Source organism: Sinocyclocheilus grahami, unplaced genomic scaffold (assembly GCF_001515645.1).
Source record: "Sinocyclocheilus grahami isolate Dianchi unplaced genomic scaffold, SAMN03320097.WGS_v1.1 scaffold153.1, whole genome shotgun sequence".
Lineage (NCBI taxonomy): Eukaryota > Metazoa > Chordata > Actinopteri > Cypriniformes > Cyprinidae > Sinocyclocheilus > Sinocyclocheilus grahami.
This window is the reverse complement of record NW_015505332.1, coordinates 2235164-2249591: the sequence shown is the minus strand read 5'-3', so window position 1 is coordinate 2249591 and position 14428 is coordinate 2235164. Positions and strand designations below refer to the sequence as shown.

Genomic DNA, 14428 nt, shown 5'->3' with positions numbered 1-14428 from the left:
CTTTTTAGCAAACACACACATCTTCACTTCTTACAGAAACGTTGCAGTTGATGAGAAAACTGCCGTCAGCGATGCTGTTTAATAATCACGCATGCTATAGAACTTGTTTGTGGAGGGAAGCAAAATGTTAGGAATTTACACAACTATCATTTGGGCCATTGGGATTTTCTGATGTATGAGCCTTACTTGTGTGATCATTTTCTGTGTTTTGACTGGGAAAGCTTTGTGCAAGAAGGATGAAGATGTAAAGGTACTGCATCATCAGCACTATTACAACAATCAATCAGTCAAATCCACTGTGATCGTGAGAGAGTTTGAGAGAGCTGCTCTGTGTGTTCATGTTTGTTTGTGGTTTTGCAGTCGGTGGAGGATCCAGAACTTCACAAGCTGCTCCTGGAAGATGCCACTGCTGGTGCTGCATGAACAAAAAAATAATAAATTATGCAGACAAGTACCAGCAACTGACTACTACTGACTGACTACAGCAAACCTTAGATCACCCACATGGTTCATACTTTCCTCCCATACATTTGTGTACACGCATTTTCATCATTCATTTTCACTACACACTCTTAGTAAATCCTGACAGTAGTTTTTAATGCCAAAAGAGAGATTTAGCATAAGCTGTTTTTTTTATGTAAGTGGTGTAGTCAGAAAAGTTATCATAGTTTTAGTGACAATTACATAAATTATATACCAAGCATGAAACATGTCCAGAGTTCTCTTGTTATTAGATTTTTAATAAAAATGTAATTTGTGCCAATTGGGAATTTTGCCCCATAGCCGTGCCTCCTGGGGGCGTTTTACCCCACCTGGCTAGGGGTGTTTTACCCACAGACTTAAATAACACGTGCTCCATATCTACAGGCCCTACTGTTCTCATATCATATATAGAATTTTCACTTCCTAGAAACGTTGATGCAGTCGACGAGAAACTGACAGTCAGCAATGTTGTTTCAATAATTTATTAGGCATATTTTAGAACTTGGCAAAGGAAAACAAATTGTTATGAATTTACATAACTATTATAAGAAACATTGCATTTGGGTCAGTGTGATTTTCTGATGCATGAGCACTACTTGTTTGTTTATCCTCCATCCCTCCCAGCTGCAGCATGCCTCTGACAGTGTCTCGGGGTGAAGGACTGACCGTCATCAGCGTCACCTCAAACCCAAAGAGCAAATGGCCCGTACTGTGTCAGATTCTGGGTTTTCTCTGCTACAGTCCAGAGAATAATAATAATCATGCTGAATACTGTGAAGGCTACAAACTGTTGTGTTTTCTTGATGTAAATCTCTTACAGACTTGATTTTCCTTTTAATAAACTGACATTCTTATCTTTAACCACCAGTAGATTTTCTTTAAAGGACTATATATAATGATGATAGCACTGTTGGTCCTTCAGCTCTGTGTGACGATCATTTTCTGTGTTTTGACTGGGAAAGCTTTGTGCAAGAAGGATGAAGATGTAAAGGTACTGCATCATCAGCACTATTACAACAATCAATCTGTCAAATCCACTGTGATCGTGAGAGAGTTTGAGAGAGCTGCTCTGTGTGTTCATGTTTGTTTGTGGTTTTGCAGTCGGTGGAGGATCCAGAACTTCACAAGCTGCTCCTGGAAGATGCCACTGCTGGTGCTGCATGAACAAAAAAATAATAAATTATGCAGACAAGTACCAGCAACTGACTACTACTGACTGACTACAGCAAACCTTAGATCACCCACATGGCTCATACTTTCCTCCCATACATTTGTGTACACGCATTTTCATCATTCATTTTCACTACACACTCTTAGTAAATCCTGACAGTAGTTTTTAATGCCAAAAGAGAGATTTAGCATAAGCTGTTTTTTTTATGTAAGTGGTGTAGTCAGAAAAGTTATCATAGTTTTAGTGACAATTACATAAATTATATACCAAGCATGAAACATGTCCAGAGTTCTCTTGTTATTAGATTTTTAATAAAAATGTAATTTGTGCCAATTGGGAATTTTGCCCCATAGCCGTGCCTCCTGGGGGCGTTTTACCCCACCTGGCTAGGGGTGTTTTACCCACAGACTTAAATAACACGTGCTCCATATCTACAGGCCCTACTGTTCTCATATCATATATAACTGTGATGTTCTACAAAACAACAAGCTTTAAAACACTTTTTTTTCTTACTGCTGAAAGTTGGATCATTTACTGTGAAATTAGTTATATCTCAGATACATCACCAGTGTATGCTTCATGGTGAATATTTCTACATCACTCTTGTCAACGTAGTCTATAGCTACAATAAAAGTTGATCTTGACTTTATCTTGTGGTTATTTTGGGGAAAACATTTGGGGGCGTCTTACCACATGGGGGCGTTTTTCCCCACTCTACCCCCATCTCTTTCTATATATAGGCTAGATTCAGATCAGTGGGTGATACCTTTTATTGTCTTTTCAATTTTGTTGAGATCTTTGGATCTGCTCGCTAATTAAATAAATAAATAGCCCAAATGAATGAATGAGTGGAGCACTCAGGCATCAACCCTTTTTTTTACAACTTCTTTTACAAAAAAAAAAAAAAAAAAAAAAAAAGAATATTTGTTTTCATTTATGTCAAATTATGTCAGGTGTTTTTAGCTCTAAAGCTACAATGAAAGTCAACCACATGTTGGTTTAAACCTCACTGTCTTTTATTGTATAGATAAGAATTAGGATAAGGATATTTCTTCAAAATATATTTGCTTGTCCTAAAACATATTTTAATTTTATTAACATCAGTATGATTTTCTAATAGCAGCTGATGATAACCCAGTTCAAGTTTCAATAGGATGCCCATTTCTATGAACAAAAAGAGTAATTAAAATGGAAAAAGACAGACAGGGGCCACTTGTGCTTTTAGGGGGCACAATTTTAAAATTCATCTTAAACTACTTTAAGTAGCCTATTATTCATTCAGTCATGTTTCACCATGTCATGTATCGCTGCAATCTAGATGTAATGTGCAGTGCTTTAAAACGTGTATCTCTGCGAACGCAGATTTGAATTTAGCTGCTGGAGATGTATACAGGGAACCGCACCTGTATAAAACCCCACTCAAAAGTCCAAAGAATTACCCAAAAAGTACAGGGTAGCCTACACTCTTCACAGTTCAACCAACCATCGGAAAACCAACCACTGCCACCGTAACTGGAAAGTTTAGATGCGCAATAGGCCTACAGAAAGTGAAGCTTCCATCGTGTGATTTTTTTAAACAGTGAGGAGCTTCATTGAAAAATGAGCCTCTGTTTCATAGCCTACATGTTGTGGCTTCGTATTTGTTAACCGTGTCAACAGTGCAAAATACTGACTATAGCCTACGTGGGTAATGTAAATTTCAAATGAAACAAGGAAATATAAAAAAAACCAAAATCATTGACAGGAATCAGGCAGGGACAAAAGAGCTCCAACTTCAACACATCAGGAAAGAGTCATCTTACAGTCTGGACTGTAAATTATATACAATTACTCTAAGGTGAGTATAACGTGCTATTGAAAATGTAAGAACCATTTTAAAAGTAAAAAAGTGTTACTAGAATCGCAACAATTTGCTTTTATAGGCTAGAAAACATGCGCAGGTGAATTTTCACTTCCTAGAAACATTGATGCAGTCGACGAGAAACTGACAGTCAGCAATGTTGTTTCAATAATTTATTAGGCATATTTTAGAACTTGGCAAAGGAAAACAAATTGTTATGAATTTACATAACTATTATAAGAAACATTGCATTTGGGTCAGTGTGATTTTCTGATGCATGAGCACTACTTGTTTGTTTATCCTCCATCCCTCCCATCTGCAGCATGCCTCTGACAGTGTCTCAGGGAGAGGGAATGATGGTCATCAGCATCACCTCAAACCCAAAGAGCAAATGGCCCGTACTGTGTCAGATTCTGAGTTCTCTGAGCTATGGTCCAGTGTGTTTTGCATCTGAGGATATGAAAGAGAAGTTGACAGACACCCAGAGAGTTATTGGGGTGAGTGAGAGACTTGCACTGATTGAAATCTTGGTATCATTAAAAAAATATAAAAAAATGTGGATGCTTAGGTATGTTTCATATACTCTTAATTTTGCATATCAAGTTTAAAAGCTGGAGGTCTGTCAACTATCAACAAATATTGTTCTCTTATTTCATAGATTGTACAGATAGTAGTTGCAGTCATGAATCTTGTGTTGGGTTGTTTTGGCATCATCTTCTTTATTGCTACCACTTCGGTCAGCAGTATGGTAAGACATTCCTCATTCTGTTCATGTTTATGTTTCTAAATCAGATTAAAATGAACATGTACAGTAGCCTGTATAGCATAAGGCTGTAACAAAAACGCACACATATAATCATATGCAGTATGATTTGCTAGTTTTATGAAATTACCATGGGTGTGTTGATATAAAAATTCTCCTTTACTTTCCTTATATGTGCAGTTTGTAAAATCATCCTCCGATCTTTTTATCTAGGTGTTGTCGGTTCTTCAGCTCTGTGTGGTTGTCACTTTCTGTATTTTGACCATAAAATCTTTGTGCAAGAAGGGTGGGAGTGCAAAGGTACAGTGTTGTGCTTATAATAGACAGAACATGATTTCAAGATTTCATGATCCATGATTCATGTTCATGTTTGTCTGTGGTTTTGCAGTTAGTGGAGAAAACAGCTTCAGTATCTAGAAGTGGAATAAGCCAGTATTCACTTCCGTTTGGTGGCAGCAGTAGCATGACTCTTGCATCGTCTCAGGTGCGGGACTAACTGTTATTACCCAAAAATAGTTCACCCAAAAATTAAAATTGGCTAAAAATATACTCATCTTCAGGCCATCCAAGATGTAGATGAGTTTGTTTCTTCATCAGAACAGTTTTGGAGAAATTAAGCATCACTTACTCACCAATGGATCCTCTGTAGTGAATGGGTGCCGTCAGAATGAGAGTCCAAACTGCTGATAAAAAACATCACAATAATCCACACCACTCAAGCCCATCAAACATCTTGTAAAGCAAAAAGCTGTGTGTTTTTAAGATACAAATTCATCATTAAGACATTTTTGGGTGAACTGTTCCTTAAAACCTAAAGAGCAAATGGCCTTGTGTCCGATTCTGAATACTTTATGCGACTGTCCAATGTGTTTGTTTTTCAGGATATGAAAGATAAGCTGACAGACATTCACACAACACTTGGGGTGAGTCAGATCTTTTGGATAATATCAGCTTTAAGAAATGTTTTTTACTAGATGTATTGTTATCTGAAAACAGGTACAAATATTGTCCTCTGGTTTCATAGGCTGTACAGATAATGGTTGGTGTCATGAATATCAAAATGGGTTGTTTTGGCTTCATCTTTTCTTTTTGGATCGGTGGTGTGGTAAGAGTTGTTACTCATTCTCATCATTATGTTTCTAAATGAGTTCATGCAGTACAATGATTGAGTTCATTCAAAAAGTGAATCATTTATGACATTGATCTTGCTTTGAGAATACCCTACATTTATTGCGTTTTTGTATTTATTTTCATATTATTTTGATCAGAATGAGGTGGAATAATGTGAAATCTGGTGGTTTGTATTTACACTTTCAGTTTGAACAAGCATGTCTGGATGGACCAATGTACTTATTTGTTTGCTTTGCCTTTTAGTTCCTTGTTGTTGGAATTATGTATATTCTTGCAGTAAAGTTTTCCCGTCCTAAGCTGGTAGGTGTGAATCAAGAGTTCATTCATTCATTCATTCATTCATTCATTCATTCATTAAGCAACATCAATGTATATTGTTTGTGTTGTACAGCTGGTCATCACAGTGATTCTGAATGTAGTCAGTGCTGCACTGGCAATCACAGCTGCTGTGCTGTATTCAATGGACCTAGCAACGGGAAGCAGTTTAAGCTGTTACAGAGAATATTATTATTATTCATCTAATAATGACTGGCTTACCCAAAAAAAGAGTAACTTTGAGTCCTGTTTGTACTACAAGAATCTCAATCAGGTGATGATTTGATTTATTTATCTTTTTCAATGTTGTAAAAAACACATTTGTGTGTATTTTATTATTATTTAAGAGTACACTGATGTTTTTCCACCTCTAGATGATCCTCGGAGGACTAGATATCATGATGATAGCGCTGTCGGTCTTTCAGCTCTGTGTGACGATCAGTTTCTGTGTTTTGACTGGGAAAGCTTTGTGCAAGAAGGATGAAGATGTAAAGGTACCGCATCATCAGCACTATTATAACAATCATTGAGTCAAATCCCCTGTGATCGTGAGAGAGTTTGAGAGAGCTGCTCTGTGTGTTCATGTTTGTTTGTGGTTTTGCAGTCGGTGGAGGATCCAGAACTTCACAAGCCGGTCCTGGAAGATGCCACTCCTGGTCCTGCATGACACAGATAAAGATAAACACACAAATTTACAAAGTTATTCTTTTTTCTTGTAATGGAATGGCATTTTGTCTCTCATTATAATAGTGAAATGATGTCACTGCAGTACAATAATCATGTCCAAGCTACATCTACATTCTTGCATTTTCCTTTAACACGAATTGTTTCTGGAAAAAGGGAACTTTTGGACTTCTTTTTTAAATAAATGACTTTAGAATCCTCTGTGCACCCGTTTTCATGATGTTTGTTTTGTTTTTTCATACTAACCTGATGATTTCACCACCAGGTGGCGTGTATCACATTCAAGTCAGCTGCTGTTGAAAGTGTGAAGGCAGAAAAGAACCACCAGATTAATGCTTAATAAATATCTAATGGCAGTGCCCAGGTAAAATGGCCCAACAGGCTGAACCCAGCATTTAAAAAAAAAAAAGTGTATATTTGGCAATTAATAATTTTAAAAGACTATTACTGTTATGGATTCCTGCGCCATATATCACTTCAGCATTATGGCTTGGGTACATAGTTTATCATTTAATCTTTGTTTATTTGTTTATTTTAATTTTTTTATCACGGAATAGCCCTACAAACATACATCTCACAGCTGAGGTTGATTCATAGTCTCCACCACTCTAACAAACCTTCACAAAATACTGAATGTGTGCAAGCTTTTCCAAATGTACTATAAAATGCCTTTCTCTTTAGTTGTATCAGAACTAGAAACAACTGCTTTGCGATTGATTCACTGTTTTTCTACTTTCCTATTGATTGCCTTTATATAGAACCCCATAAGCTTGAAAATGAAAGTAAAAGATTTATTTGCTAAAATTATTTTCAATATTATATTGACACTTGACTTTAAACCCCCTGTAATTCAAGGGGGAAAGCCTTGTGGAACTGTTCCTGAAGGGAAAAAACACTTCTGCTTTTAACAGTGAAAAGAGCCACTTGCTTCGTGATTCACTGTATTCGCTGCTTATTAGTGATTCAAAATGAGTGAGTTTTCCGACATGGCCGTGGAAAGTGTATGACTGAGAACGTCACATCTGTGTTCACCTCCTATGGCCATGGAAGAAGCCTGTGTAGACATTTCAGTCGATGCGTGCCAGAGGTGGATCAGGATTTTACCCCAGGGCCAATATAGCTTGTGATGTTGAAGATTCTCTGGGCCGTCCCAAGACAGGATGCTGGGGCAGAATACATTATTTGTTGTTGTTTGGTTGTATTGTACTGTACATTAAGTAATAACAAATGTTCAAATGTATACCTTTGTTGTGTCTTTTGTTGTGTTCATCATGTGAAAATATTTTTGAGGGGGAGAACCACAAGCAACATAACTTATTACCAGTTTTTGTAGTATTGTTTTGAATTGATCTCACCAGTGTATAAGATTTCAATGTGATTCAAAAATAGGAAGTTTGGGGAATTGGGTGAGAATTATAGATAGAGTTTCGAGAAAAGGAGGCAGGGTTTTAAAAATGTGTTTAAGCAATCAAGAAAAGCATTTGCCCTCAGTTTTATTATGTCACATGAAATTAAATTTGTAAATGCTAAAGTTTAATCCACTTGTTGTGGGACTACAGTAATCATTTTTGTTGCATCGACTGAAACCAGGCAGTTTTTAGTAGTAGAGGGAAAGTCTTGTTAGTATTTAATGCTTTTATGTTTGTTGGACTTTTTGTGGTTACCATTGTGAGCACAGTGTTTGTGGTTATACCTAACATAAGTGCAAACTATGATATATGTTGCTGTCAATGAGTAATAACTGTGCCAGTAACAAGTAATTTCTCACTTATTCATTAAGTACTAAAAATGGCATTTCACAATTCTGTTATTAATGCACCCAATAATGATGTTTACACATCACTGTTATATTATGTTTTATTTGTTATACTTAATGCTCTTCAGCAAATACATCAGAAACATATATTTTACCACGTATATGAAACCCTCGGCAGTCAGTTCTCGGTATGTTGGACATGTCTGTATACTGTTCTCAGATCAGTACTGTTGGACTGAGTTTTGATTGAATAACTTGTAGATCTGTGCTGACTCGAGCAGCGAACTGTTTCAGATGTTTTAGTTCGATTTGGTGAACTGGTTCATCCATGTCTATGGTGGTTACAGCCCTGTGCTGAATTAAGATGCATTTTACTCATCAGTAAAATTCCCTTAGTTTAATTTCAAATGAATCTTTTCATCTGTGTTGAACCACTCAAAGGCTCACAGAAAGATAAGCCAAAACACTCAACTTTATCACTAAACTAAAGTGACAGGACCCTGACACTCAGCCACATTGCAAACTGCCAAATAATGAGTTTAAATACACTGAACAAAATTATAAATGCAACACTTTTGTTTTTGCCCCCATTTTTCATAAGCTGAACTCAAAGATCTAAGACGGAGAAGTGTTCACTAACACAGATTTAGACAGATTTGTGAACAATGTTTGAAAGAAATAGGCCTTTTGTGTACATAGAAAAAGTCAAAAACACAAAGTGTTGCGTTTATAATTTTGTTCAGTGTATTTAGATAAAATGTGCAATAAAAAAGAAAGAAAATTGTGTTAGTATTGCATTAATGCAAACAGGAAATTAACTGACGCAGGCAGAAATAACATGTATAAATATAGATATTATGTGTGAAAGCAATGATATGCCACACCTGTGAGGTGGATGGATTATCTCGGCAAAGAAGAAGTGTTCACTAACACAGATTTAGACAGATTTGTGAACAATATTTGAGAGAAATAGGCCTTTTGTGTACATAGAAAAAGTCAAAAACAAAAAGTGTTGTGTTTATAATTTTGTTCAGTGTATTTAGATAAAATGTGCAATAAAAAAGAAAGAAAATTGTGTTAGTATTGCATTAATGCAAACAGGAAATTAACTGACGCAGGCAGAAATAACATGTATAAATATAGATATTATGTGTGAAAGCAAGTGTGTGTGAGCACCTCCACAGACTATAAGAAGGGGTGCTTACTTTAATGTGAGAGAAGAGCGCTCAAGCACCTCGATGAGCAGCAGGAAGGGGAAACCAGCGCTGATAGACCTGACACATTCTATAAGAGACACGCAGACGGAGGATAGGGTAAGCTTTATCTGTAATTAAGTGAACTGTTCAAAACCAGGGTTATAATCGTTAACTGAAACTATCAAAAACATTTCTTTTAATTAAAAAAAGTAAAATAAAATAAAAACTATAATTTTGCTTTGTCATTAAATAAAAACAAATTAAACTTAAAAGAGTAATATTTAAAAAGAGCAAAAACTAATAAAAATGACAAAAGCACACATTATTAAACCAATAAAATATAATTTCAACTGAAAATACAAAAATAAGGGCTAAAAACTATATTAGTATAAAAATAAAAATAATTATTTTCCAGACAATACATGAATGCAGGCCTTTTCTATTTTCCTTTTTTTAGTGGCATACAAATTAGGTTTTCATCTCATATTTACTACAGGCTATTCAACACAGAACCAGAAGAATATTTTGATCAACATGATATAAGCAATGGATAACATAGGAGACAGAGGACAAAGGCACTGGCAATTTGTTTTAAAAAATTAGAAATTGCTTATATGATGTGCACAAGAGATGGTATGGAAGTTGAAGTCACTTTGATCTGACAAATGTACCAAAGCATCTGAGAAAAACCTGTAAAACATTAAACCAACAACATGGTGACGCAACCATAAGAGCAACTTAACTCTGATTATTTATATAATTAAATGAACAATGTGAAATATGGAAATACACTGCTGTGATCAACACTTGTTTCTGGGTGTCCATCAAGAATTGTGAGGTATTTTATCTTTTGTTGTTGTTGTTGTAGTAGTAATTTAAAGCCATATACAGGCGTGAACAATCCGATTCTTTATTTTTATTTTATTATTATTAGTAATTATTTTTATTCTTTTAATTTTAGCTGTCAACAATTTAACTAACTAACTAAATAAATAAATCAAATTTGGCCATTGTTTCATGCAATTCTCGTGTTGCCTTTGTAATGCATGTACAGCTCTTTGTAAATGCAGTTTTGTACTAATGTATTGTTTTATTTTGGGCTAACCTCAGGCAATGAAGAAGATGGGAGTTCCTGGAAAAATTCTCTGTGTCTTGATGCTGCTGTGAGTATAAAGTACTGATTTATTGTATTTTTATATGCTAAATTGGGTAGGTTATTGGGGTTTTGTTCATTAAGAAAGAAAACTACAACAGATGGAATGCTATTTATTCATATATTCATATTGAATACTGATCAAGAGCTGAATAAAGAATTTAATATAAAGCTATTTTTGTAACAGTACTCATCGGTGTCCTTGTGCTTTCAATATTTTGTGAGTTCTTTTGGGCAGGGTGATGATTATGATGTCCTTACCTGCCTCTGCACGGCTGAGGCTCACTCCATGTGCACACTTCCCTGTGTAGAGGAAATGCTGTAAAAAGTATTAGGACTGCACAGAAAATATCATTGTGCAATGAATGACTAATTCTGACTAATGTCAGAATGTCTGCCTGCTTTCTTCACTGACGTGTATTTAATAGTAGCCTGATTACTTTTAGATGAAGTTATTTCCCTTTGCATTTATTCATTTGACATTTATCCAAAGCAACTTACAGTGCATTTCAAGCAATACATGTCTGTTGACCTGATATTCTGATTCTGTTCCACAGACTACACAGCAGTATTCAGCAACAAGTCTTTAATGATGAGGAAACGCTCCATCTCCCTGCGAACTATACAATTAGCTGGATGGAAACTCTGGATGATCAAAAGTTAATTTCTGACATCACTCTTCCTGGTACCCATGAGAGCTTGGCCCTTCATGGAGGATTCATAGCAGAATGTCAGGCTTGGTCTCTAGAGGATCAGCTAAAGGCCGGGATACGCTTCTTTGACTTCAGAGTAGTTCCACTTGGGAAAAAATTGCTAATTATGCATGGACCAGTTTACCAATCTGCAACTTTAAAAAATGCTCTCAAGACAATTAAGACATTTTTATCTAAATATAAATCTGAAACAGTGTTGGTCAGAGTTAAGCCTGTTCTTTTTTTAAAGAACAAAGTTCCACTTTTAGTTGAAAATATGGCTAAAAATGACCCTGACTGCTGGACTGAAGAAACAATACCAAACATTGGTCAAGTAAGAGGAAAGATTGTATTTGTTCAGAAAAATGCTGTTCGGCTAGGTATCCGTCTATATGAAACTGATAGACATAATGACTATATAGTGACTAATGTTGAAAAAAAAATAATAATTATTATTAATCATCTGAATGACACTGCATATGAACAGTATAGAGCTGGTTGGGTTGTTTTGAACTATTCAAGTGGCACAGGCATACCTAGATTGAGTCTAACTATAAACCCCAAAAGCTTGGCAAAGCAAATCAACCCTTGGCTGTATAAACATCTCAATAATGAATCAAAGAAAACCAATCCCAAGCCTTGTTTTGGGGTGATAGCCATGGACTTTCCCGGCTTGGATTTGATTAAAAAGGTCACTGAATTCAATTAGTAGATGTTTCAGACTGTAATTATCAAATTAATATGCTGAGCTTCTGACTAATCCTGTTTTTTATATATTTTTTTTATTTAGTTATTTGAAAATCAAGCATGGGATGTGCAACTGACCTGAGCTTCTTGAGATGCTCTGTTCATGTTTATGATATAAAAGACACCACTGCTGGTCCTGCATGCTAGACAATAAGATAAACATAAAAAAAAAATCACAGTTATTCGTTTTGCTTGTCTCTCATTTTTAAATGATGTTATACCATCTAATCATCAAGCTACATCAAAAAAAAATGCCTAAAACACTTTCCTTACACCTTACATGTGAGTGTACGCATCTTAATCATTTTCAAACAAAAAAAAGAGTCAAATGTACACGCACATATTAGTAGTGAACATTTATTCAACAGATATTAACAATATTTGAAAGCAATAACTTATTTTAAAATAATGTTGTATTAGTATAATGGTTTGATAAGATGTTATTTTCTTTATTTACACTACCTGAGCAAGTTGCACAAAAGCATAAAAATTAATTTTATTTGTAAAGAACATATTAATAAATTGGTGTTGTGTTATTGACCCATATATTGCTTTTAATTTTTTGGGCAGGTAGAGTTTAGGACTTTTTATTTATGTATTTTAATGTCATCAGTTGTGATGGAGCCAATGCATTTTGATGATTTTGTTTAGCATAATGAAGATCTGATGAGTCAGAAAACCTAATTTACACTTTTCATTTCAGTGACTATGTTTGGACACTTAGAGGTTTTTAATGTTTTTTTTAGGTCCTTGTAATTGGAATTGTGACTGTTCTTGCAGCTAAGTTTCCAAGTCCTTTCCTAGTAAGTTGTCTATCAAAGCCATAATAAACTTATCAGTGTTTTTGGAAGTTATGCTGAGCATCACCGGTTTATATTGTTTGTGTTGTACAGCTGGTCATCACAGTGATTCTGAATGTAGTCAGTGCTGCACTGGCAATCACAGCTGCTGTGCTGTATTCAATGGACCTAGCAACTGGAAATAATCTGTATTGTGACACCAGTTATTACTCGTCTAACGGCTATGCTGTAACCCCTTCCACTGAGCAGATGAGGAGAACCGAGATCTGTGTGAAGTACAAGTATCTCAATAAGGTAATGTTTAATTTTTCGTTTTATTTATTAGATTGTGTAGGATCAAATGACTAAAGTTGGGGAAGCTATTTTAGTTTGTGGTTTCACAAGCTATTGGTAATTCAAAGATATTGCATGAATCTAATCTTTTGTAAAAGTACTTGAAGTTAGGAGGTCATATATTATAAAAATAAGTAATTATAGGATTATATAATTCATAATTCAATCACAGCCATATCACCCTGCAGCCCCAGACTGGTTACCCACTGAAGCTAAGCAGGGTTGAGCCTGGTCAGTACCTGGATGGGGGACCTCCTGGGAAAACTAGGTTTCTGCTGGAAGAGGTGTTAGTGAGGCCAGCAGGGGGTGCTCACACTGTGGTCTGTGTGGGTCCTAATGCCCCAGTATAGTGATGGGGACACTATACTGTCAAGAAGCACCGTCCTTCGGATGAGACGTTAAACTGAGGTCCTGACTCTCTGTGGTCATTAAAAATCCCATGGCACTTCTCGTAAAGAGTAGGGGTGTACCCCGGTGTCCTGGTCAAATTGTCCCCCTGGCCTTTGTCAATCATGGCCTCCTAATAATCCCCATCCACTTGATTGGCTCTATGACTCTCTCCTCTCCACCTGTAGCTGGTGTGTGGTGAGCGCACTGGCGCCGTTGTCCTGTGGCTGCTGTCGCATCATCCAAGTGGATGCTGCACACTGGTGGTGGTTGATGAGAGACCCCCCACATGATTGTAAAAGTGCTTTGGGTGTACAACAATACACAATAAAGTGCTATATAAATGCATAATTAATTCATTCAACCAGAGCAGTATTACTCTGAATCAAAAATGGCAAGGGTTCTTGAATTACATTGTTTCAAATTGAATTAGAGTGGATGTTTGTACTGTATTTCATATAGGCCTTATCGACCATTACCTACCTCAAATGATCTTTACCCACCTCTAGATGATCCTCGGAGGACTAGATATCATGATGATAGTGCTGTCGGTCCTTCAGCTCTGTGTGACGATCAGTTTCTGTGTTTTGACTGGGAAAGCTTTGTGCAAGAAGGATGAAGATGTAAAGGTACTGCATCATCAGCACTATTACAACAATCAATCAGTCAAATCCACTGTGATCATGAGAGAGTTTGAGAGAGCTGCTCTGTGTGTTCATGTTTGTTTGTGGTTTTGCAGTCGGTGGAGGATCCAGAACTTCACAAGCCACTCCTGGAAGATGACACTCCTGGTCCTGCATGTTAAAGAAGCAAAATATAAAGCAACAAATATATACAGTACACACAACACCACTCAATATAGTAGTGAGATGATTTCCAATATGTTTATTCTTATCAGGTGTTTTCCTTAAAACATTTGGTTACTGCTAGTAAATGAAGTGCTGCATTTTGAAATAAATGTCTTGAGCACTTTGGCA

General features: G+C 36.1%; 3 protein-coding genes across 3 annotated transcripts in view; all 3 read left to right on the top strand.

Annotated features, from left to right (window-relative positions):
• LOC107592466 (transmembrane protein 176A-like) overlaps positions 1-6486 on the top strand; it is a 15109-nt gene extending 8623 nt beyond the window's left edge. Inside the window, exons 6-7 of the mRNA XM_016281990.1 lie at positions 6078-6197; positions 6308-6486. Of these exons, the coding sequence (XP_016137476.1) occupies positions 6078-6197; positions 6308-6370 (183 nt within the window). The 3' untranslated portion in view covers positions 6371-6486. The remainder of the gene's footprint in view (positions 1-6077; positions 6198-6307) is intronic.
• Positions 3238-14428, top strand: LOC107592464 (uncharacterized). The gene is made up of 11 exons (XM_016281988.1): positions 3238-3491; positions 3817-3991; positions 4153-4242; positions 4471-4557; positions 4646-4741; positions 5139-5180; positions 5282-5362; positions 12678-12734; positions 12825-13025; positions 13961-14080; positions 14191-14428. The coding sequence occupies exons 1-11, from the start codon at positions 3358-3360 to the stop codon at positions 14254-14256; spliced, it is 1149 nt and encodes a 382-aa protein (XP_016137474.1). The 5' UTR covers positions 3238-3357; the 3' UTR covers positions 14257-14428.
• LOC107592465 (1-phosphatidylinositol phosphodiesterase-like) lies at positions 10462-11896 on the top strand. Its single transcript, XM_016281989.1, has 2 exons — positions 10462-10502; positions 11050-11896. The coding sequence occupies exons 1-2, from the start codon at positions 10462-10464 to the stop codon at positions 11891-11893; spliced, it is 885 nt and encodes a 294-aa protein (XP_016137475.1). The 3' UTR covers positions 11894-11896.